The 26,512-nt window shown below is 45.4% G+C and overlaps 2 protein-coding genes across 40 annotated transcripts in view; one reads left to right on the forward strand and one right to left on the reverse strand.

Annotated features, from left to right (window-relative positions):
• nrxn1a (neurexin 1a) overlaps window positions 1–15,215 on the reverse strand; it is a 66,972-nt gene extending 51,757 nt beyond the window's left edge. For 25 of the 39 annotated variants that reach the window (XM_090212383.1, XM_090212369.1, XM_090212362.1 and 22 more), the window contains exons 1-3: window positions 14,634–15,215; window positions 12,534–13,836; window positions 1,280–1,294 (exon numbers count right to left, since the gene is read on the reverse strand). In XM_090212383.1, coding sequence (XP_090068509.1) covers window positions 1,280–1,294; window positions 12,534–13,278 — 760 coding nt within the window. In that variant the 5' untranslated portion in view covers window positions 13,279–13,836; window positions 14,634–15,215. The remainder of the gene's footprint in view (window positions 1–1,279; window positions 1,295–12,533; window positions 13,837–14,633) is intronic. The other 14 variants (XM_090212382.1, XM_090212380.1, XM_090212377.1 and 11 more) reach the window with 1 other exon arrangement.
• Window positions 1–26,512, forward strand: part of ipmkb (inositol polyphosphate multikinase b) — a 77,501-nt gene that overhangs the window by 24,625 nt on the left and 26,364 nt on the right. The window lies entirely within an intron of this gene.

The following is a 26,512-nucleotide window of genomic DNA, read 5'->3' on the forward strand; positions in this document are numbered from 1 at the left end:
ATGTACACTGGTCTTGCTCTCTTACCCATTTAAAAAACGAAAATATTGTATCTATCATTCGCGAAGGGGGTGCTGAGTTAGTCAGCCTCGTTATTTCAACTGCCTTCCAATGATCTTTATTTTTATCCCCTGAATTGTTTGTTTATTCTTTGGTGCCATGCTGCTTTTTTGCACTTTGACCTTAGAAATATCATGTTTATATTTGCTATTTTATTACATTTATACTTTGTAATTGTCCTAGGGTATCTTGTAATTGTCCTAGGGTATCTTGTAATTGTCCTAGGGTACCTTGTAATTGTCCTAGGGTACCTTGTAATTGTCCTAGGGTATCTTGTAATTGTCCTAGGGTATCTTGTAATTGTCCTATGGTACCTTGTAATTGTCCTAGGGTATCTTGTAATTGTCCTAAGATATCTTGTAATTGTCCTAGGGTATCTTGTAATTGTCCTAGGGTATCTTGTAATTGTCCTATGGTATCTTGTAATTGTCCTAGGGTATCTTGTAATTGTCCTAGGGTATCTTGTAATTGTCCTAGGGTATCTTGTAATTGTCATAGGGTACCTTGTAATTGTCCTAGGGTACCTTGTAATTGTCCTAGGGTATCTTGTAATTGTCCTAGGGTATCTTGTAATTGTCCTAGGGTATCTTGTAATTGTCCTAGGGTACCTTGTAATTGTCCCAGGGTATCTTGTAATTGTCCTAGGGTACCTTGTAATTGTCCTAGGGTATCTTGTAATTGTCCTAGGGTATCTTGTAATTGTCCTAGGGTATCTTGTAATTGTCCTAGGGTATCTTGTAATTGTCCTAGGGTATCTTGTAATTGTCCTAGGGTATCTTGTAATTGTCCTAAGGTATCTTGTAATTGTCCTAGGGTATCTTGTAATTGTCCTAGGGTATCTTGTAATTGTCCTAGGGTATCTTGTAATTGTCCTAGGGTATCTTGTAATTGTCCTAGGGTATCTTGTAATTGTCCTAGGGTATCAAATCAAATCAAATCAAATGTATTATTATTACACTGCCCGTTTCTATATTTGAGTGGAGAGCCACTTGAAACCTCCGGTATATGTCCATGAATGGATCTACTTATTTGTCCATGAAGGGAGTCTACTTACCGTCTGACTGCAACCCACATACAGCACACACACAATCTACACACACACAGCCCACACACCTTTCGGTGCCCAAATCAGACATGGAAGAAGGAATGGGATAGGTGTAAAGAAGAAGAGAGAGGGGGGGGGGGGGGGGGGGTGAGAGAAAGTGAGTGAGAGAGACCCACCTGGGTTGTAGTGTTCTGGGAGCGTCCAGACGAAGGAGAGAGAGAGACAGACATTCATTAACACGCCATGCACAGCCGTCTGTTACCACGGGTACACAGATGCACACCCACACCATTACCTTGGTTACACACATGCAGATCCACCCAGACATCACCATGATACCATGTGGCACTGATAGCCTTACATTCTTCCACACGCACGCACGCACGCACGCGCACACACACACGTCAGGGTTGCGGCCAATTTATTCAATTCAGGAAGTTAATCGAAATTCAATTCATTGAAAAATACTCAACAATAGTACATTTTCAATACATTACTTGAATTTCAATACACGGAATCGACTGAAGTGCCCCAAACCAAGCACACGCACGCACACAGGCACGCGCACACACACAGTGGCCAGGGTGGATTAAAGCGGACGCTCCTACCTGTGTGTTTGGAATCTGGAACATTTATTCACCCAGAACTTACCTTACAGCCTCCTGTACCAGAGCACAGAATACACGCACATGTTCTCTCTCACACACACACACACACACACACTCACACTCAGACACACACACATTGACCATTGCAGTAAATGAATAGATCAATGGAAACAGGTAACTGATGGTAGAAAACAGCAGTGCAGGGGGGAAACATGCTGGGGTCAGTACTGGAGTGTGTGTGTATCTTTGGAACCAAATGTCCCTTTCCTCTGTCTCTTATTAAAGGTCCAATGCAGCCGTTTTTATCTCAATATTCAATCAGTTCTGGGTAACAATTAAGTACCTTACTGTGATTGTTTTCAAATAATAGGGTCAAAAAGAAAATAAATAGCTTCTTAGTAAAGAGTATTTTCTCAAGCAATAATTTTGCTAGGACTGTCTGGGAGTGGGGGGGAAGGGAAAACGAGCTGTTATTGGCAGTTTAGAACTATGAACTGGTGATGTCACCAGGCAGGTCAAAACTCCATCCCACCAAAATAAGATGAAATTTCAGGTGGTATTTTCAAACAGCTTTTACACTAAAACGGAATTATCATAATTTTCAAACTTTCACAATATTATTCCAACCTCATACTGTGGAAATATATATATATATCACAGGAAAAAAAAAACATTTTTGACCGCACTGCGCCTTTAATTAGTGAAAAGAAACGCTAATAGCTTGGTTTTCACTAATTAAAGGCCTGGTACAGTCCCTACCCGTTGATCTAAAATAATTGGATAGGTTTAAGCAATGTGACATCAATTTCACCTTCAGTCCCGGTGTTCGAAAATGTGCTCCGTGCTGCAGTATTGTCAAAACAATTGTCGCGCCAACATGTGTCACTTGCCTTCTTTCGAACACCCAACACACTAATCAACACACTACACTCGCCACATATTTCATGTTCTTATGACAACATACTACGTTTCCAACCGAGATTTACCAACCAATTAATCCAAATGAATCAACTATTTTTTGAGCGATTGACCACCATATTTCATGTTCTTATGACAACATACTACGTTTCCAACCGAGATTTACCAACCAATTAATCCAAATGAATCAACTATTTTTTGAGCGATTGACCACCCTATTAGAGAAGGATGAAACTGTAAAGAGGGATAAATCGAGGGTGTGATAGGTAAAAAGGTAGAGGGATGGAGGCATAGGGCAGCATATGTAACTGAGTCTCTCTTTCAGAGCCCTGCTGTCTCCATGGTAACTTGCTCAGCAGAAAGGGGACGGGGTTGCTATGGAGACAAAGGAGGGGCCTAGATCTCAGACTAAAGACGCACGCGCGCGCGCACACACACACACACACACACACACACACACAAACACACAGGGAGGTGATGAACACAAACAGGCTTGTTTCTGAACGCAACTCACCACCACAAGGATATACTGACCACCACTAGGATCTAATGACCACCACTAGGATCTACTGACCACTACTAGGATCTACTGACCACCACTAGGATAAACCCACCACCACTAGGCTCTACTGACCACCACTAGGATCTTCTGACCACCACTAGGCTCTACTGACCAAAACTAGGATCTACTGACCACCACTAGGATCTACTGACCAACACTGGGATCTATTAACCACCACTAGGATCTAATGACAACCACTAGGATAAACCCACTAGAACTAAGATATTCTTACCACCAGTATCTACTAACCACCACCAGGATCTACTGACTACCAATAGGATCTACTGACCACCACTAGGATCTACTGACCAACACTAGGATCTACTAAGCCCCACAATGATCTACTGACAACCAGTAGGCTCTACTGACCACCACTAGGATAAACCCACCACCACTAGGATCTACTGACCACCACTAAGATCAACCATCCACCACTAGGATCTACTGACCACCACTAGGATCAACCCACCACCACTAGGCTCTACTGACCACCACTAGGCTCTACTGACCACCACTAAGATCTAATGACCACCACAAGGATAAACCCACCACCACTAGGCTCTACTGACCAAAACTAGGATCTACTGACTACCACTAGGATCTATTAACCACCACTAGGATCTACTGACCACCACTAGGATCTACTAACCACCACTAGGATCTACTGACAACCACTAGGATAAACCCACTACCACTAAGATATTCTTACCACCAGTATCTACTAACCACCACCAGGATCTACTGACTACCAATAGGATCTACTGACCACCACTAGGATCTACTGACCAACACTAGGATCTACTAACCCCCACAAGGATCTACTGACAACCAGTAGGCTCTACTGACCACCACTAGGATCAACCCACCACCACTAGGATCTACTGACCACCACTAAGATCAACCATCCACCACTAGGATCTACTGACCACCACTAGGATCAACCCACCACCACTAGGCTCTACTGACCACCACTAGGCTCTACTGACGACCACTAAGATCTAATGACCACCACAAGGATAAACCCACCACCACTAGGCTCTACTGACCAAAACTAGGATCTACTGACTACCACTAGGATCTATTAACCACCACTAGGATCTACTGACCACCACTAGGATCTACTAACCACCACTAGGATCTACTGACAACCACTAGGATAAACCCACTACCACTAAGATATTCTTACCACCAGTATCTACTAACCACTACTAGGATCTTCTGACCACCACTAGGATCTACTGACTACCACTAGGATCTACTGACCACCACTCGGATTTTCTGACCACCACTAGGATCTACTAACCACCACTAGGATCTACTAACCACCACTAGGATCTACTGACCACCACTAGGATCTACTGACCAACACTAGGATCTACTGACCCCCACAAGGATCTACTGACAACCAGTAGGCTCTACTGACCACCACTAGAATCAACCCACCACCACTAGGATCTACTGACCACCACTAAGATCAACCATCCACCACTAGGATCTACTGACCACCACTAAGATCAACCCACCACCACTAGGCTCTACTGACCACCACTAGGCTCTACTGACCACCACTAAGATCTACTGACCACCACAAGGATAAACCCACCACCACTAGGCTCTATTGACCAAAACTAGGATCTACTGACAACCACTAGGATCTACTAACCACCACTAGGATCTACTGACCACCACTAGGATCTACTGACCAACACTAGGATCAACTAACCACCACTAGGATCTAATGACAACCACTAGGATAAACCCACTAGAACTAAGATATTCTTACCACCAGTATCTACTAACCACCACCAGGATCTACTGACTACCAATAGGATCTACTGACCACCACTAGGATCTACTGACCAACACTAGGATCTACTGACCCCCACAAGGATCTACTGACAACCAGTAGGCTCTACTGATCACCACTAGGATCAACCCACCACAACTAGGATCTACTGACCACCACTAAGATCAACCATCCACCACTATGATCTACTGACCACCACTAGGATCAACCCACCACCACTAGGCTCTACTGACCACCACTAGGCTCTACTGACCACCACTAAGATCTAATGACCACCACAAGGATAAACCCACCACCACTAGGCTCTACCGACCAAAACTAGGATCTACTGACTACCACTAGGATCTACTAACCACCACTAGGATCTACTGACCACCACTAGGATCTACTAACCACCACTAGGATCTACTGACAACCACTAGGATAAACCCACTACCACTAAGATATTCTTACCAGCAGTATCTACGAACCACTACTAGGATCTTCTGACCACCACTAGGATCTACTGACTACCACTAGGATCTACTGACCACCACTCGGATCTTCTGACCACCACTAGGATCTACTAACCACCACTAGGATCTACTAACCACCACTAGGATCTACTGACCACCACTAGGATCTACTGACCACCACTAGGATCTACTGACAACCAGTAGGATCTACTGACCACCACTAGGATCAACCCACCGCCACTAGGATCTACTGACAACCAATAGGATATACTGACCACCACTAGGATCAAGTCATCACTAGGATATACTGACCACCACCAGGATCTACTAACCACTACTAGGATCCTCTGACCACCACTAGTATCTACAGACTACCACTAGGATCTACTGAACACCACTAGGATTTTCTGATCACCACTAGGATCTACTAACCACCACTAGGATCCTCTGACCACCACTAGGATCTACAGACTACCACTAGGATCTACTGACCAACACTAGGATCTACTGACCCCCGCAAGGATCTACTGACAACCAGTGGGCTCTACTGACCACCACTAGGATCAACCCACCTCCAATAGGATCTACTGACCACCACTAGGATCTACTGACCACCATTAGGATCAACCCACCACCACTAGGATCTACTGACCACCACTAAGATCAACCATCCACCACTAGGATCTACTGACCACCACTAGGATCAACCCACCAACACTAGGCTCTACTGACCACCACTAGGCTCTACTGACCACCACTAAGATCTACAGACCACCACAAGGATAAACCCACATCCACTAGGCTCTACTGACCAAAACTAGGATCTACTGACTACCACTAGGATCTACTAACCACCACTAGGATCTACTGACCACCACTAGGATCTACTAACCACTACTAGGATCTACTGACCACCACTAGGATAAACCCACCACCACTAGGCTCTACTGACCACCACTAGGATCTTCTGACCACCAATAGGCTCTACTGACCAAAACTAGGATCTACTGACCACCACTAGGATCTACTGACCAACACTAGGATCTACTAACCACCACTAGGATCTAATGACAACCACTAGGATAAACCCACTAGAACTAAGATATTCTTACCACCAGTATCTACTAACCACCACCAGGATCTACGGACTACCAATAGGATCTACTGACCACCACTAGGATCTACTGACCAACACTAGGATCTACTGACCCCCACAAGGATCTACTGACAACCAGTAGGCTCTACTGACCACCACTAGGATCAACCCACCACCACTAGGATCTACTGACCACCACTAAGATCAACCATCCACCACTAGGATCTACTGACCACCACTAGGATCAACCCACCACCACTAGGCTCTACTGACCACCACTAAGATCTACTGACCACCACAAGGATAAACCCACCACCACTAGGCTCTACTGACCAAAACTAGGATCTACTGACTACCACTAGGATCTACTAACCACCACTAGGATCTACTGACCACCACTACGATCTACTAACCACCACTAGGATCTACTGACAACCACTAGGATAAACCCACTACCACTAAGATATTCTTACCACCAGTATCTACTAACCACTACTAGGATCTTCTGACCACCACTAGGATCTACTGACTACCACTAGGATCTACTGACCACCACTCGGATCTTCTGACCACCACTAGGATCTACTAACCACCACTAGGATCTACTAACCACCACTAGGATCTACTGACCACCACTAGGATCTACTGACCACCACTAGGATCTTCTGACCATCAGGATCTACTAACCACCACTAAGATCAACCATCCACCACTAGGATCTACTGACCACCACTAAGATCAACCCACCACCACTAGGCTCTACTGACCACCACTAGGCTCTACTGACCACCACTAAGATCTACTGACCACCACAAGGATAAACCCACCACCACTAGGCTCTATTGACCAAAACTAGGATCTACTGACAACCACTAGGATCTACTAACCACCACTAGGATCTACTGACCACCACTAGGATCTACTGACCAACACTAGGATCAACTAACCACCACTAGGATCTAATGACAACCACTAGGATAAACCCACTAGAACTAAGATATTCTTACCACCAGTATCTACTAACCACCACCAGGATCTACTGACTACCAATAGGATCTACTGACCACCACTAGGATCTACTGACCAACACTAGGATCTACTGACCCCCACAAGGATCTACTGACAACCAGTAGGCTCTACTGATCACCACTAGGATCAACCCACCACCACTAGGATCTACTGACCACCACTAAGATCAACCATCCACCACTATGATCTACTGACCACCACTAGGATCAACCCACCACCACTAGGCTCTACTGACCACCACTAGGCTCTACTGACCACCACTAAGATCTAATGACCACCACAAGGATAAACCCACCACCACTAGGCTCTACCGACCAAAACTAGGATCTACTGACTACCACTAGGATCTACTAACCACCACTAGGATCTACTGACCACCACTAGGATCTACTAACCACCACTAGGATCTACTGACAACCACTAGGATAAACCCACTACCACTAAGATATTCTTACCACCAGTATCTACGAACCACTACTAGGATCTTCTGACCACCACTAGGATCTACTGACTACCACTAGGATCTACTGACCACCACTCGGATCTTCTGACCACCACTAGGATCTACTAACCACCACTAGGATCTACTAACCACCACTAGGATCTACTGACCACCACTAGGATCTACTGACCACCACTAGGATCTACTGACAACCAGTAGGATCTACTGACCACCACTAGGATCAACCCACCGCCACTAGGATCTACTGACAACCAATAGGATATACTGACCACCACTAGGATCAAGTCATCACTAGGATATACTGACCACCACCAGGATCTACTAACCACTACTAGGATCCTCTGACCACCACTAGTATCTACAGACTACCACTAGGATCTACTGAACACCACAAGGATTTTCTGATCACCACTAGGATCTACTAACCACCACTAGGATCCTCTGACCACCACTAGGATCTACAGACTACCACTAGGATCTACTGACCAACACTAGGATCTACTGACCCCCGCAAGGATCTACTGACAACCAGTGGGCTCTACTGACCACCACTAGGATCAACCCACCTCCAATAGGATCTACTGACCACCACTAGGATCTACTGACCACCATTAGGATCAACCCACCACCACTAGGATCTACTGACCACCACTAAGATCAACCATCCACCACTAGGATCTACTGACCACCACTAGGATCAACCCACCAACACTAGGCTCTACTGACCACCACTAGGCTCTACTGACCACCACTAAGATCTACAGACCACCACAAGGATAAACCCACATCCACTAGGCTCTACTGACCAAAACTAGGATCTACTGACTACCACTAGGATCTACTAACCACCACTAGGATCTACTGACCACCACTAGGATCTACTAACCACTACTAGGATCTACTGACCACCACTAGGATAAACCCACCACCACTAGGCTCTACTGACCACCACTAGGATCTTCTGACCACCAATAGGCTCTACTGACCAAAACTAGGATCTACTGACCACCACTAGGATCTACTGACCAACACTAGGATCTACTAACCACCACTAGGATCTAATGACAACCACTAGGATAAACCCACTAGAACTAAGATATTCTTACCACCAGTATCTACTAACCACCACCAGGATCTACGGACTACCAATAGGATCTACTGACCACCACTAGGATCTACTGACCAACACTAGGATCTACTGACCCCCACAAGGATCTACTGACAACCAGTAGGCTCTACTGACCACCACTAGGATCAACCCACCACCACTAGGATCTACTGACCACCACTAAGATCAACCATCCACCACTAGGATCTACTGACCACCACTAGGATCAACCCACCACCACTAGGCTCTACTGACCACCACTAGGCTCTACTGACCACCACTAAGATCTACTGACCACCACAAGGATAAACCCACCACCACTAGGCTCTACTGACCAAAACTAGGATCTACTGACTACCACTAGGATCTACTACTCACCACCACTAGGGTCTACTGACCACCACTACGATCTACTAACCACCACTAGATCTACTGACAACCACTAGGATAAACCCACTACCACTAAGATATTCTTACCACCAGTATCTACTAACCACTACTAGGATCTTCTGACCACCACTAGGATCTACTGACTACCACTAGGATCTACTGACCACCACTCGGATCTTCTGACCACCACTAGGATCTACTAACCACCACTAGGATCTACTAACCACCACTAGGATCTACTGACCACCACTAGGATCTACTGACCACCACTAGGATCTACTGACAACCAGTAGGATCTACTGACCACCACTAGGATCAACCCACCGCAACTAGGATCTACTGACAACCAATAGGATATACTGACCACCACTAGGATCAACCCATCACTAGGATCTACTGACCACCACCAGGATCTACTAACCACCACTGGGATCTTCTGACCACCACTAGGATCTACTGACCACCACTAGGATCTACTGACAACCAGTAGGATCTACTGACCACCACTAGGATCAACCCACTGCCACTAGGATCTACTGACAACCAATAGGATATACTGACCACCACTAGGATCAACCCATCACTAGGATCTAGTGACCACCACCAGGATCTACTAACCACCACTAGGATCCTCTGACCACCACTAGTATCTACAGACCACCACTAGGATCTACTGAACACCACTATGATTTTCTGATCACCACTAGGATCTACTAACCACCACTAGGATCTTCTGACCACCACTAGGATCTACAGACTACTACTAGGATCTACTGACCAACACTAGGATCTACTGAGCCCGCAAGGATCTACTGACAACCAGTGGGCTCTACTTACCACCACTAGGATCAACCAACCTCCAATAGGATCTACTGACCACCACTAGGATCTACTGACCACCATTAGGATCAACTCACCACCACTAGGATCTACTGACCACCACTAGGATCTACTAACCACCACTAGGATCAACCCTCCACCACTAGGATCTACTGACCACCACTAGGATCAACCCACCACCACTAGGCTCTACTGACAACCACTAAGATCTAATGACCACCACTAGGAAAAACCCACCACCACTAGGCTCTACTGACCAAAACTAGGATCTACTAACCACCACTAGGATCTACTGACCACCACTAGGATCTACTAACCACCACAAGGATCTACTGACAACCACTAGGATCTACTAACCACCACTAGGATCTACTGACCACCACTAGGATCTACTGACCACCACTAGGATCTTCTGACCATCAGGATCTACTAACCACCACTAGGATCCTCTGACCACCACTAGGATCTACAGACTACCACTAGGATCTACTGACCACCACTAGGATCTACTAACCACCACTAGGATCAACCCACTACCACTAGGATATTCTGACCACCAGGATCTACTAACCCCTACTAGGATATTCTGACCACCACTAGGATCTACTGACCACCACAAGGATCTACTGACCACCACTAGGATCTACTGACAACCAGTAGGATCTACTGACCACCACTAGGATCAACCCACCACTACTAGGATCTACTGACCACCACTAGGATCTACTGACCACCACTAGGATCAACCCACCACCACTAGGATCTACTGACCACCACTAGGATCTACTAACCACCACTAGGATCAACCCACTACCACTAGGATATTCTGACCACCAGGATCTACTAACCCCTACTAGGATATTCTGACCACCACTAGGATCTACTGACCACCACTAGGATCTACTGACCACCACTAGGCTCTTCTGATCACCACTAGGATCTACTAACCACCACTAGGATCTACCAACCACCACTAGGATCTGCTGACCACCACTAGGATCTACTGACCACCACTAGGATCTACTGACAACCAATAGGATCTACTGACCACCACTAGGATCAACCCACCACCACTAGGATCGACTGACCACCACTAGGATCTACTGACAACCAATAGGATCTACTGACCACCACTAGGATCAACCCACCACCACTAGGATCAACCCACCACCACTAGGATCTACTGACCACCACTAGGATCTACTGACCACCACTAGGATCTTCTGACCATCAGGATCTACTAACCACCACCAGGATCTTCTGACCACCACTAGGATCTACAGACTACGACTAGGATCTACTGACCACCACTAGGGTTTTCTGATCACCACTAGGATCTACTGACTACCTCTACAATCTACTAACCACCACTAGGATCTACTGACCACCACTAGGATCTACTAACCACCACTGTATAGGACAGGGAGAATGGCTGGTGCTGTGATTCACTATGTAACAGTCATATTAAAGATATGGGTTTCAATGTTCTACACTATATACTACAAATAACACCAGTAGTTTAAATCTGTGTGTAGGGGAGGTCTGTGTGTATGTGTGCGCAGGGCTGGCTCGTGGCATAAGCGACATAAGCGGTCGCTTAGGGCCTCCGTCGAGGTCTCAACATACTATTGAGAGTTAGAATAGTAGAATACACAAGGTTGGAAATTTGGTTGTGCATCAGCAATTTTTAGCCATGTCAGCTAACAATGTATAGATTGTTAAGTTAGTCTAGCCAGTTATCTAAACTTGTAGGAATCATGTCTGAATACCGATCAGGCACTTGCTCAGGGACCCTGACCTCCAGGGGGCCCCCACTGATTTTGTTAGTCACTCTCACTCATATATCATTTACATGGCATAAGTCATGGCAAAATGTGTACAATTGCAGAAAATGTGTTATAGAATTGCTAAATGTTCTCTCCGTCCCATGGCAAAATGTGTAGAACTGCAGAAAACTTGCAATAAAACTGCAACCTTTTTCGTGTCAAGAGGGGGGACACAATTATTTTGTTTTCCACTTGGTAGGGCACCACCCAACCAAATATCGCTTAGGGCCCCCAAAAGGCTAGAGCCGGCCCTGTGTATGTGTGTTTTTAAATGTGTGTGCGAGATGAAATCACAACGTTTCAAGGTAGGGTTTGGGTAAGGCCTTACCTTCGCTGCAGTCGTTGCCTTTGTAGCCGGTGTCGGTACAGTCGCAAACGTTCTTCTGCTCGACGACAGAACACACCCCTCCATTCTGACACATGTGGTCCGGCCCACACCCGTCTCCCCCCATGGTAACGCCCTCCGATCCTTCCATTACAACCGCCGATCCATTGATGGTCACCGAAGTGAGCCAGCCAGCAAAGGGGGCGTGGTCTCTGACGCCAGGGGAAGTGAGGCGGAGAGGGGAGGCGTGGAGCTCTGGGGAAACCCCGCCCATAAAGGTGTGGCTAAACACTGTCATGTCTCTCCGTTTGCTCTTCACCTCTGCCCATCCCTCCATCCTTCCATCCACCTCAAGGCTTGTGTTCCTCCAGTCCCGTTTCACACGAACCACATGCCAGTGTCCGTCACTCACGGCGACCCCGGAACTCACCTCAGCCGGCTCGGCGCAGAAGATGGAGAAGCGTAGGCGGAGTTTCCCGCGCAGCAACAATAGTTCCAGGAAGTCGCAGAATCCTTCGTCGTCAAGGTAAAGCAGCAGTCCGTCCTCACTGTGAGTTCTAACGCTGAACGACAGGATGCTCTCGCAGCACGCGTTCCACACCGGGAACCGCCCCCACTGTCCCGACACCCCCCCAAACTCTAGCACCTCCCCTCTGGATCCCCCAAGGCTACAGAGGCACAGCCAGACACACAGCAGGGGGGCCGCGGCCCACACACACACCGCCATCACACACACGCGCAAACACATACACACAACGCACACACACGCAGACACAAAGGCTAGAGCTGGGCAGCACAAACTACTCTACAACTCATGGTGCAAACATCCTTGAGAGCACCCTTAAGTCTTCTTAGGGCCCTTTCTAGTACCCTACAGTCTTCTTAGCCCCGTTAGTAGCACCCTACACCCTCCATAGGTGTTCCTCTGTCTGCCAGTCAAGTGAGGGAGCTGGCTCCTTATAGAGGTCCAAGTGTTCCCAATGTTAGTCTTCTATCTTCTCGTCTCTGTCGCTCCTCGTTCCTCCTCCACTGTCTTCCTTCAATGGTGTGTGTGTGTGTGTGTGTGTGTGTGTGTGTTAGAGAAATGAGGGGTGCAGTGTGAGAACCATATCGGTGTCTTCGTTGGTGCCTGTTCCCCTCAGAGAGAGAGAGGGAGAATATGGTCATACACTGTCACACACCGTAAACAGAGAGAGACTATCAGAGCATCTCCCCCTCTTTTTTGTCTCTATCAGCGGGGCTTGTGGGTTGAGCACTGTGAGTGTGTCCCTCACTGTCGCTTCATCACTCTTTTCTTTCCAGTGACCTACAGAGGGAAGAGACAGCACTATCACCCTGAGTCAGATACATGTATGGAAACGCACTCTCTCTCTCTCTCTCTCTCTCACACAGTCTTTCCAGACAGTCCTCCTATCACCAATACCATGTGATATACCAGTGAGTCTTTTCAGAAAGATACAGAATATTCAGATGCATTTCATGTGTTGTATAGAACTTATTGTCTGTCAGGTAGAACAGTATAATTTCAGCTCGACTCATTACCTTAATGTCTACAACGTTCTGTACGTTTTACCTCTCTGACGGCAAAAGACATTCCAACATGACCACCTCGTGCCTCCGCAAGGGACTCGGAAGCGGTTTCTCGAGCGATGCGGAGGATGACTCAAATGCGCCTTGTTTATCGAATTATCCCCTTTTTCGCACCATGGGAAAAAAAGGCGCCTCACACCACTCCGGCGTCTGTCTCTCTAGTGATGTGGTTGAGATTAGGGTTCCAAATCACAGTATTGAAAGACGCGGTGAGATGAGAGCAGGTTTAAATATCGATTATCGATCAACGGCCATTCCTCTCTCCTCTCCCCCTCCTAAGAGTCTCCGTGTGTGTGTGTGCGTGCGTAGGCTATTCCTCTCCTCCAGTGAGCTCGAACTCACCCGTTACTCCGAGTTTATATCTACCTCACCTGTGCGAAAAAATCCATACACCAAAAACACTGCTGCGGGAAAACGCCCATATTAGGCTATTCTAATTAAATAGGTACACATAGCCTACAGCAAAGACCTAATACAATACATACACACCGAGATAAAAATGTCTCAGCCTACCTTACACACATCTTCTGGTCGGTGTTGTGGCTACTCATCGATTTTCTCCTTGTCATCTGATAACAATCACCGCGTTGTGAGGGGAGATGCTGAGTGCAGCCAAACCGTTCCCGGTAAATACCTGTTAGATAGGCCTACCGAAACAATCACAGTCTCTTCTCGATCAAACAGACCAGTGGAACCAAACGCATCTCTCTCTCTCTCTCTACGGAGGAGGCGAAGGTGCAGTCTGCTGCTCCGTGCATCACGTGGATGATGAAGGGGAGAGAAGAGGAGGAGAGGATGGGCGGGGCCGCTCTGCTGCAGCACCTTGGACAGCGCGCGCTCACTATCTGAATACCGGAGAGGACTCACGGAATACGGCGGCAACATCCGAATCATTACCCAATTTGCTCTGATAATGACTGTCGGTGTGATAAAGTATTTTCAGAGAATCTAAGGAGAATCATGAATTAATCACTGATTGAGCAAGAGAGACTTCTGAACAGAGAGAACATTCATGGCTCGAGATCGAAAACTGCGGGAGAAAAACAACAGTGGTGTTTCCACGTCACGCTCAAGCGGCGTTCTCCCTTCTGCTCCTGCCATCAATTATCTCGCTCTCTCTTATTTTTCTCCACATCTCTCACACACACACACACACACACACACACACACACACACACACACACACACACACACACACACACACACACACCTCCAACTGTATCTCCAACTTGTTTATTACAGTGAGGTGTGCATTTCGGATTAATCTGTGTAGGCCTATCAGTTCCAGAGAGGGAGTCCCAGCTGAGTCTTGTCCATCAGAACGGTATCTCTGGGTACCATGCCCCAGCTGCTGCCCACTCTTTTTAGCTACATGCACAGCTGCACACACACGATGACTGATTGTGCTTGGAAGTATCTAATTATGTGTTCCTATTGATGCTGTATGCACGCCATTACCCTACGGCCATTTTGATACGAGAACTCCAGGTAAGCTTGTGGGACAGGAAGTGGAAAAGCGCTTTTGACAGGTAATTAAATGTCTATGTGGCCGCAGCCTTTTATAAGCTCCTACATTTCAGCATCAACACTGGCTTTACACTGGCTTAACATTCTCTACCTCTCCTTCCCCTCTCTCCATGGCCCTGCCGCTCCCTCCTTCTCTTCCTCCACCCCTCTTCCTCTCCCTCCATCCCCTCCCCCCCTCCCTCGTTCTCTCTGACAGGCTGACAGTGAGCAGTGACCCCTGACTCTTTGCCCACTCAGCAGAGAGAAGGTCAGGGCACACTGTTTGTGTATGTGTTATTGTGTGTGTGTGTGTGTGTGTGTGTGTGTGTGTGTGTGTGTGTGTGTGTTTATGTGAATTGCCGGCAGAGAGAAAATACAGCCAAAAATAAAACCTCAGCTGTCAGCATACAGAGTGAGTGCCAGTATGTGTGTGTGTGTGTGTGTGTCTGTGTCTGTGTGTAAATGCCATATGCAGGTGTTTAGCGGTGCACAGGTCTATATGGGTCAGACAGATACTCCCACTCTCAATGAGACTCAATGGGTGGTCACAAAGAGATGGAGAGAGAGAGAAAGAAAGGGAGTGAGAGACAGAGAGGGAGGTGTGTGTTGTGTGTGTGTGTGTGTGTGTGCAAGGGCGGACTGGCCATCTGGCATTTTGGGCAAATGCCAGATGGGCTAGCCCATCTTTAGCTCAGTGGGCCTAACTTAGATTTTTGCGCAAAATTATATTTATCTGGCTAATAATGGGGGCCTCAAGGAAAATAATGGGCCGATTCTTGGTCCCAGTCCGCCCCTGTGTGTGTGTGTCTGACAGGCAAACAGCCCTCTGTAAATGAGATTCAATTTGAGGTTTGCTTCTAATCGTGTTGTAATGAGTTTTTGTGTAGCTCATATATTCACTCATCCCACTTGCCAATAGTGCAAACAGCTACGTGTGCACCCGTGTGTGTTGAGTGTGTGTGGTATTGGAGGTCACCCAAACTCTCATTTATAATGATACTATCGGTGACATTATCGAATGACTGCATGTTCTAGACGCAAATAACAACATAACACAATGCATACACCCACATGCGCAACAACACACACACACACACACACACATGGACAGTATGTTAGGTATAGATCTATAGTTCATTACAACCTTCTACAGATATTAGTATTGATCACCTGACCAACAGATGGAGACTGACAGCAGAGCAGAGAGACCTGTGTATGTGCGTGTGTGTCGGTGTATCCTAATGGAAAGACTATAGATCTATAGTTAATTATAACCTTCATCAGGCCACTTAGCCACCTGCAGGTAAATTTGATTTGATTTATTCGGATCCCCATTAGCCAACACCAATGGCCACAGCTAGTCTTCCTGGGGTCCGACGCATAACGAAAAATACCTTACAGACAAAACATAATATTTGTTTATTTACATACATTTAAAAACATTAACATGTAGTGTGTGTGTGTGTGTGCTTCTATCAGTTACACATACAGTACATAAACACAACAAGGAGGTCACATGGGGGAGAGGCGTTGTGCCTTGAGGTATTGATTTATTTGTTTTTTTAACCAGATTTTCTGTTCACTTGCACTATATGAGATGGGAGATCCATTCACTCATGGCTCTGTGTAATACTGTACGTTTCCTTGAATTTGTTCTTGTCACGGATTCCCCCCTGTACTGCTGCTCATTCCGTGCACCAGCTCCGGAGGTCTACATCACCGGCCTCTAGGCGTCACTGAACTGTTTCATTACGAACACCTGGTTCCCATGTCCGTTGGTCTTGTGAGTACCTGTGCTTTGTGGTTTTGGCTTTCGTGCTGCGTGTACCGTGTACTCGTTATTACGGGTCTGGTCCCCGTGTATTGTTGTGCACTTGTGATTACGGGTCTCGTTCCGTGTATTTATTAGAGGTTTAACCCCGCTCTTTTGTTTGGGTTACATCCCTGTGTTTTTGTTTACGTGTTTGTTTTGGGCTTCGTCCCCGTGCCTTTTCATGGCATGTTGTATTCTTGGGTGTGGTGTCAAAAAAGCAGAGCATCTCATTATTATTGACAGACCTCTCCCCATCTTTTACAACCATTGAATCTATATGTTTTGACCATGACAGTTTACAATCTAAGGTAACGCCAAGTAATTTATTATCTTCAACAGCCACACCATTCATTACCAGATTCAGCTGAGGACTAGAACTGAGGGAATGATTTGTACCAAAAACAATGTTCTTAGTTTTAGAAATGTTCAGGCCCAGTTTATTACTGGCCACCCATTCCAAAACTGACTGCAACTCTTTGTTAAGGGTTTCAGTGGCTGAAACATCAGCATACATCTGACACACATGCTTTGTTTAATGCCAGTGGCAGCTCATTGGTAGAAATAGAAACGAGTAGATGGGCTAGAGAGCTGCCCTGCGGCACACCACACTTTACATGCTTGACGTTAGAGAAGCTTCCATTCAAGGAAACCCTTTTGAGTTCTGTAAGATAGATAGCTCTGAATCCACGATATGGCAGAGGTTGAAAAGCCGTAAAACACAAGCTCACAACAACAGCTTATGGTCAATCATATCAAAGGTTGCAATGAAATCTAACTGTACAGCTCCCACAATCTTTTTATTATTCATTTGTTTCAACCAATCATCAGTCATTTGTGTCAGTGTAGTTTGTACATGTTGAACGCCCTTCTCTATAAGCATGCTGAAAGTATGTTGTTATTTGTTTACAGAGAAATAGCATTGTATTTGGTCAAGCACAATTTTTTTTCAACAGTCTGCTAAGAGCTGGCAGCAAGCTGATAGTTCTGCTGTTGGAACCAGTAAATGCCGCTTCACCACTCTTGGGTAGTGGAATGAATTTGGCTTCCCTCCAGGCCTGAGGACAAACACTTTCCTCTAGGCTCAGATCAAAGATATGCCACAGATAAGAGTGGCTATAGAGTCAGCTACCATCCTCAGTAGCTTTCCATCTAAGTTGTCATCTAAGGTTTGTCATTATTGATCAATATTTTTTTATATTTTTTTTACACCTCTGCTACACTAACTTTACAAAATTCAAACTTCCAATGCTTTTCTTTCATTATTCGTTTTTTCTATGCTTGAATACGATGGCTCACTGTTAGTTGTTGGCATTTCCTGCCTAAGTGTACCTAATTTGCCTATGAAGTAATAATTAAAATAATTGGCAACATCAAATGGTTTTGTGATGAATAGACCATCTGATTCGATGAAAGATGGAGTTGAATTTGTCTTTCTGCCCATAATTTAATTTAAATAAGTTTTTTTTGCCATCATTCTTTATACACTTGTCGACACCTGCTCATCGAACATCTCATTCCAAAATCATGGGTAATAAAATGGAGTTGGTCCCCCCCATTTGCTGCTATAACAGCCTCCACTCTTCTGGGAAGGCTTTCAACTAGATGTTAGAACATTGCTACAGGGACTTGCTTCCATTCAGCCACAAGAGAGTTAGTGAGGTCGGGCACTGATGTTGGGCGATAAGGCCTGGCTCGCAGTCAACGTTCCAATTTATCCCAAAGGTTTTTTGATGGGGTTGAGGTCAGGGCTCTGTGCAGGCCATTCAAGTTCTTTCACACCGTTCGACAAACCATTTCTGTATGGACCTCGCTTTGTGCACCGGGGCCTTGTCATGCTGAAACAGTAATGGGCCTTCCCCAAACTGTTGCCACAAAGGTGGAAGTACAGAATTGTCTAGTGTCATTGTATGCTGTAGCGTTAATATTTCCCTACACTGGTACTAAGGGGCCTAGCCCGAACCATGAAAAACAGTCCCAGACCATTATTCCTCCTCCACCAAACTTTACAGTTGGCACTATGCACAAGGGCAGGTAGCGTTCTCCTGGCATCCGCCAAATCCAGATTTGTCCGTCGGACTGCCAGATGGTAAAGAGTGGTTCATCTCTCCAGAACGCATTTCCAATGCTCCAGGGCCTAATGACGGCGAGCATTACACCACCCCAGCCAACGCTTGGCATTGCGCATGGTGATCTTAGGCTTCTCAGCCATGGTAACTCATTTCATGAAGCTCCCGACAAACAGTTATTGTGTTGATGTTGCTTCGGAAGTGAGTGTTGCTCCTGAGGACAGACTTTGTTTTACGCACTACGCACTTCAGCACGGTACCATTCTGTGAGCTTGTGTGGTCTACCACTTCGCGGCTGAGCCGTTGTTGCTCCTAGATGTTTCCAATTCACAATAACAGCATTTACAGCTGACCAGGGCAGGAATTTTACAAACTGACTTGTTGGAAAGGTGGCATCCTATGACGGTGCCATATTGAAAGTCAATGACCTCTTCAGTAATGCGATTCTACTGTCAATGTTTGTCTATGGAGATTGCATGGTGGTGTGCTCAATTTGATACACATGTCAGCAACAGGTGTGGTTGTAATAGCTGAATCCACTAATGAATAACTGAATCCACTAATTATATACTTTTGTATATATAATGTACAGTGGGGCAAAAAAGTATTTAGTCAGCCACCAATTGTGCAAGTTCTCCCACTTAAAAAGATGAGGCCTGTAATTTTCATCATAGGTACAGTTCAACTATGACAGACAAAATGAGGGGGAATAATCCAGAAAATCACATTGTAGGATTTTTAATGAATTTATTTGCAAATTATGGTGGAAAATAAGTATTTGGTCACATACAAACTAGCAAGATTTCTGGTTCTCACAGACCTGTAACTTCTTCTTTAAGAGGCTCCTCTGTCCTCCACTCGTTACCTGTATTAATGGCACCTGTTTGAACTTGTTTTCAGTATAAAGACACCTGTCCACAACCTCAAACAGTCACACTCCAAACTCCACTATGGCCAAGACCAAAGAGCTGTCAAAGGACACCAGAAACAAAATTGTAGACCTGCACCAGGCTGGGAAGACTGAATCTGCAATAGGTAAGCAGCTTGGTTTGAAGAAATCAACTGTGGGAGCAATTATTAGGAAATGGAAGACATACAAGACTACTGATAATCTCCCTCGATCTGGGGCTCCACGCAAGATCTCACCCCGTGGGGTCAAAATGATCACAAGAACGGTGAGCAAAAATCCCAGAACCACACGGGGGGATTTAGTGAATGACCTGCAGAGAGCTGGGACCAAAGTAACAAAGCCTACCATCAGCAAGGGCATTGAAGATTAAACGTGGCTGGGTCTTTCAGCATGACAATGATCCCAAACACACCTCCTGGGCAACGAAGGAGTGGCTTCGTAAGAAGCATTTCAAGGTCCTGGAGTGGCCTAGCCAGTCTCCAGATCTCAACCCCATAGAAAATCTTTGGAGGGAGTTGAAAGTCCGTGTTGCCCAGCAACAGCCCCAAAACATCACTGCTCTAGAGGAGATCTGCATGGAGGAATGGGCCAAAATACCAGCAACAGTGTGTGAAAACCTTGTGAAGACTTACAGAAAACATTTGACCTCTGTCATTGCCAACAAAGGGTATATAACAAAGTATTGAGATAAACTTTTGTTATTGATCAAATACTTATTTTCCACCATAATTTGCAAATAAATTCATAAAAAAATCCTACAATGTGATTTTCTGAATTTTTTTCTCATTTTGTCTGTCATAGTTGAAGTGTACCTATGATGAAAATTACAGGCCTCTCTCATCTTTTTAAGTGGGAGAACTTGCACAATTGGTGGCTGACTAAATTCTTTTTTTGCCCCACTGTATATTGATAGCTTCAAACATAGTAGACAAAAGTATCATTATGTATTATTGATCTTGGCTTTATAATACTTTTTTCTTCTTTTTGTTGAGGTTAGTCACATAATTTCTCAATTTCAGTAAGTCAGCCAGTCAGATGTGCAGCCGGACTTATTAGCCACTCCCTTTGCCCCATCTCTTTCAATTCCTCATCAATCCATGGAGCGTTAACAGTTCTAACAGTCCGTTTCTTAACAGGTGCATGTTTATTAATAATTGGAAGAAGTCAAGTGCAGCATCTGGATGCTACTTATTAAATCACATCAGACCACAAAATATTGGTTGCATGCACATAAGAGTCACAGAAAAATATTTTGTATGATCTCATACACTATTTTAGGCCAAGCTTTTAAAACATTGGCTTTCCTGAATACGGCATCATGCACTTTACCCAGCACCAGGTCATTTTAGCCAAAAACCTGGGTGCCTCTGCTAGGAGGCTGAAACTTGGCCGCAAGTGGATCTTCCAACTAGAGAATAACCCCAAGAACACATGAATGGTTAATTGCATACAATAGAGCTCAGTATTTGTATTTTTTATTTGATAGTCATTTTTCCCCATCTTTATCAAGGGTGCCAATCATTTACATACTGTATACAGAGCCTTCAGGAGGTATTCACACCCCTTGAATTTTTCCACATTTTGTTCTGTTACAGCCTGAATTTAAAATGGATAAAACATTGTTTTGTTTTTTTACAACTCACTTACACATAGAATCTCATCATTTCAAAGTGGAATGATGTTTATCGAAATGTTTACTAATTAATAAAAAAAAATGGAAAGCTGAAATGTCAACACTTTTTGTTATGGCAAGAGTAAATAAGTCCAGGAGTAGAAATGTGCTTAACAAGTCACATAATAAGTTGCATGGACTCACTCTGTGTAATAATAGTGTTTAACATGATTTTTGAATAACAACCCCACATATACAATTATCTGTAAGGTCCCTCAGTGAAGCAGTGAATTTCCAACATAGATTAAACCGCAAAGACCTGGGAGGTTTTCCAATGCCTCGCAAAGAAGGGCACCTATTGGTAGTCATTGAATATCAGACATTGAACATCCATATGAGCATGGTGAAGTTATTAGACATTGGATGGTGTACAATACACTACAAAGATACAGGTGTCCTTCCTAACTCAGTTGCCAGAGAGGAAGGAAACCGTGGCCAATGGTGACTTTAAAACAGTTACAGAGTTAAATGGCTGTGATAGGAGAAAACTGTGGATGGATCAACAATGTTGTAGTTACTCTAGTTACCTAATTGACAGAGTGAAAAGAAGAATAAAAACATACCAAAACATGCATCCTGTTTGCAATAAGCCACTAAAGCAATACTGCAAAACATGTGGCAAAGCAATTCACTTTTTGTCCTAAATATAAAGTATTTTGTGTTCTATTGGATTTGCTCCAAACAGTACTGAGTACCACTCCCCATATTTTCAAGCACAGTGTTCTAAGATGGCGTAGCAGTAAGATGTTTGTCTTTGTCCCATGTAAATATAAGTTTTTTTCCATTTATTTTGTATACATTTCAATCTCTTTTTTCCATTTATGAATTAAATACACCTTCCTGCAACCCGCCTCACCCAATGTGGTACGGATCTGCTATTTTTCTAGACCTTTTCACTGGAACCTCCATCAGAAGGTAGCCATCAGAGGCTAGCCAGCTAATTAGCTACTAGCTTTAAAGTCATTGTTAGCCACTGCTAGCGGTCTATACCTTTAGCTTAGACACCAGCAGCTTTAGCCCGGATAGCCTGGATAATACCTGCCAGTCTGCACAGCGCGATATTAGCCCTGAGCATATCGGACTGCTTTTTTCCCACTACATCACCGGATTCCTACCGCAAGCTCTGGACCATTACACCGGATCATCGCAGCTAGCTAGCTGCTACCGAGTGGCTATTGTGGCTAACGCCCTTGTCCAGAAGCAAGCACCAGCTAGCCTCGAGTTAAGCCCATCTCCCGGCTAGCAAACGAAGTACACCAACTACAATACCTATCTTGCCAATTGGCCTGTACCCATTGTCGACATGGAGCCCCGCCGATCTATCACGACTGGTCTGCTGACGTAATTCGGCCGATGTGCTCTCATCCGGCCTATGTGTTGTGGATGTCGGTGAAGACCCTTCTGCTAGCCCTGGCCCGCTAGCTTCCTGAACACTGTGTCTCCCGCTCGCCTAGCGTAGTAATGACTACCGACTATCTATTGCTGCTCATTGGACCCTATGATCACTCGGCTTCACAGCTGATACCTGCTGGACTGTTCATTAACACAATACTTCATTTTGTTTATCTGTCAGCCCCAGCTTCGAACTCGGGCCCTGTGTGTAGCTAACTGACCCTCTCTGCCCATTCATCTCCATTTACCCATTGTTGTTGTCTTAGCTGTTTACCCGTTGTTGTCTTTACCCGTTGTTGTCTTAGCTCTCCCAATCAACACCTGTGATTGCTTTATGCCTCACTCTAATGTCAATATGTATTGTATACTGTTGTCTGCACAGCGTGATATTAGCCCTGAGCATATCGGACTGCTTTTTTCCCACTACATCACCGGATTCCTACCGCAAGCTCTGGACCATTACACCGGATCATCACAGCTAGCTGCTACCGAGTGGCTATTGTGGCTAACGCCCTTGTCCAGAAGCAAGCACCAGCTAGCCTCGAGCTAAGCCCATCTCTCGGCTAGCAAACAAAGTACACCAACTACAATACCAACTACAATACCTATTTAGGGTAGCTCTCATTGTTTTATTTTACTGCGGAGCTCCTAGTCCCGCTCAACATTCCTCAGATAGCTCCTCTGTCCCACCCCACACACATGCTGAGACCGCACCTAGCTTGACTGCCTCCTCCAGAGATGCAACGTCTCTCATCAACACTCAATGCCTAGGTTTACCTCCACTGTACTCGCAACCTACCATATCCTTGTCTGTACATTATGCCCTGGATCTATCCTACCACGCCCAGAATTCTGCTCCTTTTATTCTCTGTTCCCAATGCACTAGACGACCAGTTCTTATAGCCTTTACCGTACCCTCATCCTACTCCTCCTCTGTTCCTCTGGTGATGTAGAGGCTAACCCAGGCCCTGTGTTTCTCCAGGCGCTCTCATTTGTTGACTTCTGTAATCGTAAAAGCCTTGGGTTCATGCATGTTAACATCAGACGCCTCCTCCCTAAGTTTGCTTTATTCACTGCTGTAGCACACTCCACCAAACCCTGATGTCCATCCATGTCTGAATCCTGGCTTAGGAAGGCCACCAAAAATTCTGAAATTTCCATCCCCAATTACAACATTTTACGGCAAGATAGAACTGCTAAAGGGGGCAGAGTTGCAATCTACTGTAGAGATAGCCTGCAGAGTTCTGTCCTACTATCCAGGTACAGTGCCTTGCGAAAGTATTCGGCCCCCTTGAACTTTGCGACCTTTTGCCACATTTCAGGCTTCAAACATATAATAATTTTGCACTCCCAATTTTTCAGTTTTTGATTTGTTAAAAAAGTTTGAAATATCCAATAAATGTCGTTCCACTTCATGATTGTGTCCCACTTGTTGTTGATTCTTCACAAAAAAATACAGTTTTATATCTTTATGTTTGAAGCCTGAAATGTGGCAAAAGGTCGCAAAGTTCAAGGGGGCCGAATACTTTCGCAAGGCACTGTATATGCCCAAACAGTTCGAGCTACTACTTTTAAAAATCCATCTCTCCAGAAATAAGTCCCTTACTGTCGCCGCTTGTTATAGACCCCCCTCAGCTTCCAGCTGTGCCCTGGACACCATATGTGAATTGATTGCCCCCCATCTATCATCAGATTTCGTACTGTTAGAGTGACCTAAACTGGGATATGTTTAACACCCCGGTCGTCCTACAATCTAAGCTAGATGCCCTCAATCTCACACAAATTATCAAGGAACCTACCAGGTACAACTCCAAATCCGTAAACATGGGCACCCTCATAGATATCATCCTGACCAACTTGCTCTCTAAATACACCTCTGCTGTTTTCAACCAGGATCTCAGCGATCACTGCCTCATTGCCTGTGTCCATTACGAGTCCGCAGTCAAACGACCACCCCTCATCACTGCCAAACACTTCCTAAAACATTTCTGCGAGCAGGCCTTTCTAATTGACCTGGCCCGGGCATCCTGGAAGGATATTGACCGCATCCTGTCAGTAGAGGATGCCTGGTTATTCTTTAAAAGTGCTTTCCTCACCATCTTAAATAAGCATTCAAAAAATGTAGAACTAAGAACAGATATAGCCATTGGTTCACTCCAGACTAGACTGCCCTTGACCAGCACAAAAACATCCTTTGGTGTACTGCACTAGCATCGAATAGTCCCCGCGATATGCAACTTTTCAGGAAGTCAGGAACCAATATACACAGTCAGTTAAGAAAGCAAAGGCTAGCTTTTTCAAACAGAAATGTGCATCCTGCAGCACTAATTCCAAAAGGTTTTGGGACACTGTAAAGTCCATGGAGAATAAGACTACCTTCTCCCAGATGCCCATTGCACTGAGGCTAGGAAACACTGTTTCCACCGATAAATCCACAATAATCGAGAATTTCAATAAGCATTTCTCTACAGCTGGCCATGCTTTCCACCTGGCTACCCCAACCACGGCCAACAGCTCTGCACCCCCCGCATAAACTGGCCCAAGCCCCCCCCCCCCCCCATCGCTTCTCCTTCAGCCAAATCCAGACAGCTGATTTTCTGATAGAGGTGCAAAATCTGGATCCCTACAAATCAGCTGGGTTAGACAATCTGGACCCTCTCTTCCTAAAATTATCCGCTGCCTTTGTTGCAGCCCCTATTACTAGTCTGTTCAACCTCTCTTTTGTATCGTCTGAGATTCCTAAAGATTGGAAAGCAGCTGCATTCATCCTCCTCTTCAAAGGGGGAGACACTCTAGACCCAAACTGTTACAGACCTATATCCATCCCACCCGTAACACGCGCTCCAGCAGGTGTATCTCACTGATCATCCCTAAAGCCAACACCTCATTTGGCCGCCTTTCGTTCCAGTTCTCTGCTGCCTGTGACTGGAACGAATTGCAAAAATCGCTGAAGTTGGAGACTTTTATCTCCCTCACCAACTTCAAACATCTGCTATCTGAGCAGCTAACCGATCACTGCAGCTGTACATAATC

The sequence above is a fragment of the Oncorhynchus mykiss genome, chromosome 20, assembly GCF_057628025.1.
Source record: "Oncorhynchus mykiss isolate SJ-2025 chromosome 20, ASM5762802v1, whole genome shotgun sequence".
Classification (NCBI taxonomy): domain Eukaryota; kingdom Metazoa; phylum Chordata; class Actinopteri; order Salmoniformes; family Salmonidae; genus Oncorhynchus; species Oncorhynchus mykiss.